Source organism: Zophobas morio, unplaced genomic scaffold (assembly GCF_036711695.1).
Source record: "Zophobas morio isolate AGI-343-1 ecotype UQ-CSIRO unplaced genomic scaffold, CSIRO_AGI_Zmor_V1 ptg000017l, whole genome shotgun sequence".
Taxonomy (NCBI): Eukaryota; Metazoa; Arthropoda; class Insecta; order Coleoptera; family Tenebrionidae; genus Zophobas; species Zophobas morio.
The window spans coordinates 2,465,983-2,469,114 of NW_026972122.1; the positions used below are offsets into that span (position 1 = coordinate 2,465,983).

Genomic DNA, 3,132 nt, shown 5'->3' on the forward strand with positions numbered 1-3,132 from the left:
AGCAATTTTTCAGTGTCCGCTTTATAAAATGAACATTCCTTAAGTTAGACTGTTGCGAATTGCTAAGCAAGCTGAAATTTTATGTTCCCCGGTTGAACAGTAGACATAGGGTCACTTTGTACTGTCACACTCCACGAACTAATATAGGTAGGAAAAGTCCTGTTTATATTATCACATATTTACTAAGTAAATTGGAATTGAGTAGAGATATTGATTTAATCAATATTAAATCAATCAGTGGAGGATACATGTAATTCTATTATTTAATTCTTAAGTTAAGTTGAGGGGTTTTGATTAATTTTTTATATTTTCATATATAAAATTGTCCTATTAATGGAACATTGTATTCTGTTGGACAATAAATTTTATCTTATCTTATCTTATTTTATCTAAACTATGCAGTTGATTTTAAACGTTTAAAGCAGCCATGAAAATTAATTCCATTTGATTGATCACCACATTATTTAGAGGGCGGGACTTTTCAGAAATCGTATATATAACGCAATCATCACAGACTTTCACATTGACTACAAAATCTATAAGTAACATTTAATTATGGTTCGATTTTCAGTCGTATTTGTTTTTGTTGTAGTTTTCGTCAAGTATAAAGCCGTAGCGCTACCAGGTAACAACAGATGTACAGGGTGAGTCAATAAAGCCATTCTCTTGATATCTTATTAATTGTTGTGGTATCGAAAAGTGCACACTTATTGACTCACTATTTACATGAAACAACTATTGTTCGTTCCCTCTTCTGATTCTATGTTTTTATGATAATATAAAGAAATATGGTACCCTTAATGGTTTGTTTTTTAGGATGTTTCTTTGATGTGATGACCAATGCCGGCACTGCACCTTTAATAATTCAAGGCGTAAGGGAATTTACAGAACCTTCAGCTAATGGAAGCATTCACGTTGGATTTAGAGAAGGTATGATCGTTGCTTGTCCAGGAGGACAATTCACACCACCTGGCTTATACGCACTTGGCCAGAGCATGATCTGCATAGAAGGTACAACGATCAGAATTGGAACAGCACTTACTTTGGACCTTGCTAACTTCATATGCACTGACAGAGCAAGACCATATATAGAAATGAAACACACCGACTTATATTGTGAGAACTCTACTCATCCCGTTAAAATAGGCTATTCTATTGCAATGTACACAACCGATCTACAATTTTTTCCCGTCTATTCGGTTTGCTTTCGACTTCTTAGTGGTATTCCGTTATATGTCAAACACAAAGTAAATAAATGGGCACGATCTGGCCAGAATTATCCAAAAGCACCCAGATATGTGTTTGATTTTTATCTAATCAATTCGAACGCAGACGAAGAGTACGACAATTATGAAACTAGATTCAAAGAAATGGGTCTCCAAGAGTACATCAATGATCAACATTATTTAACGAAGGGACAGCTGGCTCCATATGATGACTTTGTTTATGCTGTTCAAAGAGACGCGACTTATAATTTAGTTAATGTTGCTTCACAGTGGAATACTTTCGATGAAGGCAACTGGAGGTCACTAGAAAATGGAATTATAAATCTGTTACAAAGTCAAGATATCGAAGGTGCCACAATTTTAACGGGAACCTTAAAATTAGCTACTTTGACAAATTCCACCGGAGATGAAGTTGAACTTCGTATTGCAGTACATATTGTAGTTCCAAGATGGTTTTGGAAGATTGTTTATTTTCCAGAGCTGCACTTCGGTGCAATCTTCTTCGGATATAATAATCCTTACGTGAACAAGTTTCTCGTTGACGCGGAATTTTTGACGGAAATATGTTCCACGGATGTCTTCGGAACGTTACAAAGTAGTTGGATGTTGAATGATATTGACAACACAGACCCATTTTTGGGATATACCTATGCTTGTCCATTGAACACTGTTCAAATAATTGATCCCCTTATTGGTGAAATTGTTACTAATTTTCTTGCAGAACTAAATGTGACTAGTTTTGGAATATTTCCCGAAGTCGTTTAGACAAGACCGGATATATATATATATATATATATATATATATAGTAGTAGCAGCGTAGATTGTTTAAATAATATTCGTTTATCTAGTAATGTGCATTACTAGAAATTCAACTTGTTTTTGTATGGTGTCCAGTAAAAAATTTGCTGGTTGTGGGTGTTTTACTGCTATGAGTATGGCACTAAAGTTTTCGGCGTGATACGTTCAGAGCAACTGTTCCTCTAATGGAGTCTGTTATAGCAGAAGTAAAAATAAAATGTAAAATCTTAAAAAAAATAAAAAAAACTATTTTCTTAATGTAAATTTTTATTTATCTACTATCCTCGATTTATCTTTAATTGAACATCTGATAGTTGATCAAGCTGCCTTCTAAAAACACATTTCTAACGATTTGAGAAGAGTGTCGATCATTTGATTTGTGTCCAATTGGCAAATATAAATATATCTCAAAAAAGAATCACCATTTAACAGCCAAGTGTCTTATAGTATCTTAAATACATCAGTATAACATATTTCACCCAAAAATTCAGAATCTACATTATCTTTGGAAACGTAAGTGTGGCCATTTATATCTAAAGCTGTTTTTTTTTTCAAGACGTCTAAGTAGCGATCTGATATTTTTTGTTTGTTGATATCTAATGGTAACAGTTACTTATATTTAGTTTAATATTACACTTCTGTGTACAAGGTACTAACCTGGAAATACACTACTTGTTGTGGAAAAGCTTAAAGTTAAAAGAGATAAGAGAAAATACATAAATGTGTCGTAAATCATTACAAACAATTTTCGTAATTAGATCCAAAAATTTAATGATCCAATGATTTAGTACTAGGTACTACTAATCTTTACTAATTCTAAAATTATTAGTTACGTTAGTTTTAATCTACTAAAGATAACATGTTTTGGGAAATAATCCTCATTTTGAATGTATTTCCTCATATTTCTTTATATTTTTTTAGAAATCTGTGATGTTTGTCTTAAAAGGGTGAACGAACTAATTATCTCATGGATTTTTTTGTTCTAGCTTCCCAGCTTTTTGTTTCTTGTGATTCCTCTGCTCATAATTATATTCTTTTAGTTAGTTGAGAGTTTCTGTGAAATCATCATGTCACCTATCATGACAGGTACGTCAATAGTGCATTTAC

General features: G+C 32.7%; 1 protein-coding gene across 4 annotated transcripts; it reads left to right on the forward strand.

The window, feature by feature from the left end:
- Positions 1-439: 439 nt before the first annotated feature.
- On the forward strand, positions 440-2,283 carry LOC135130083 (uncharacterized). 4 transcript variants are annotated; one of them, XM_064057401.1, is made up of 3 exons: positions 441-542; positions 593-644; positions 817-2,283. In XM_064057401.1, the coding sequence occupies exon 3, from the start codon at positions 834-836 to the stop codon at positions 1,989-1,991; it is 1,158 nt and encodes a 385-aa protein (XP_063913471.1). In that variant the 5' UTR covers positions 441-542; positions 593-644; positions 817-833; the 3' UTR covers positions 1,992-2,283. The 4 variants fall into 4 exon arrangements, with proteins under 4 accessions (XP_063913469.1, XP_063913471.1, XP_063913470.1 ...); XM_064057400.1 differs by having other exon boundaries at positions 593-625; XM_064057399.1 differs by having other exon boundaries at positions 440-625.
- The last annotated feature ends 849 nt before the right edge of the window (positions 2,284-3,132 follow it).

Coding starts and splice junctions, on each gene's coding strand:
- LOC135130083 (XM_064057399.1), top strand. CDS start 556: ATGGTTCGATTTTCAGTCGTATTTGTTTTTGTTGTAGTTTTCGTCAAG. Junction 626..816: donor TAAAGCCGTAGCGCTACCAG/GTAACAACAGAT, acceptor TTTGTTTTTTAG/GATGTTTCTTTGATGTGATG.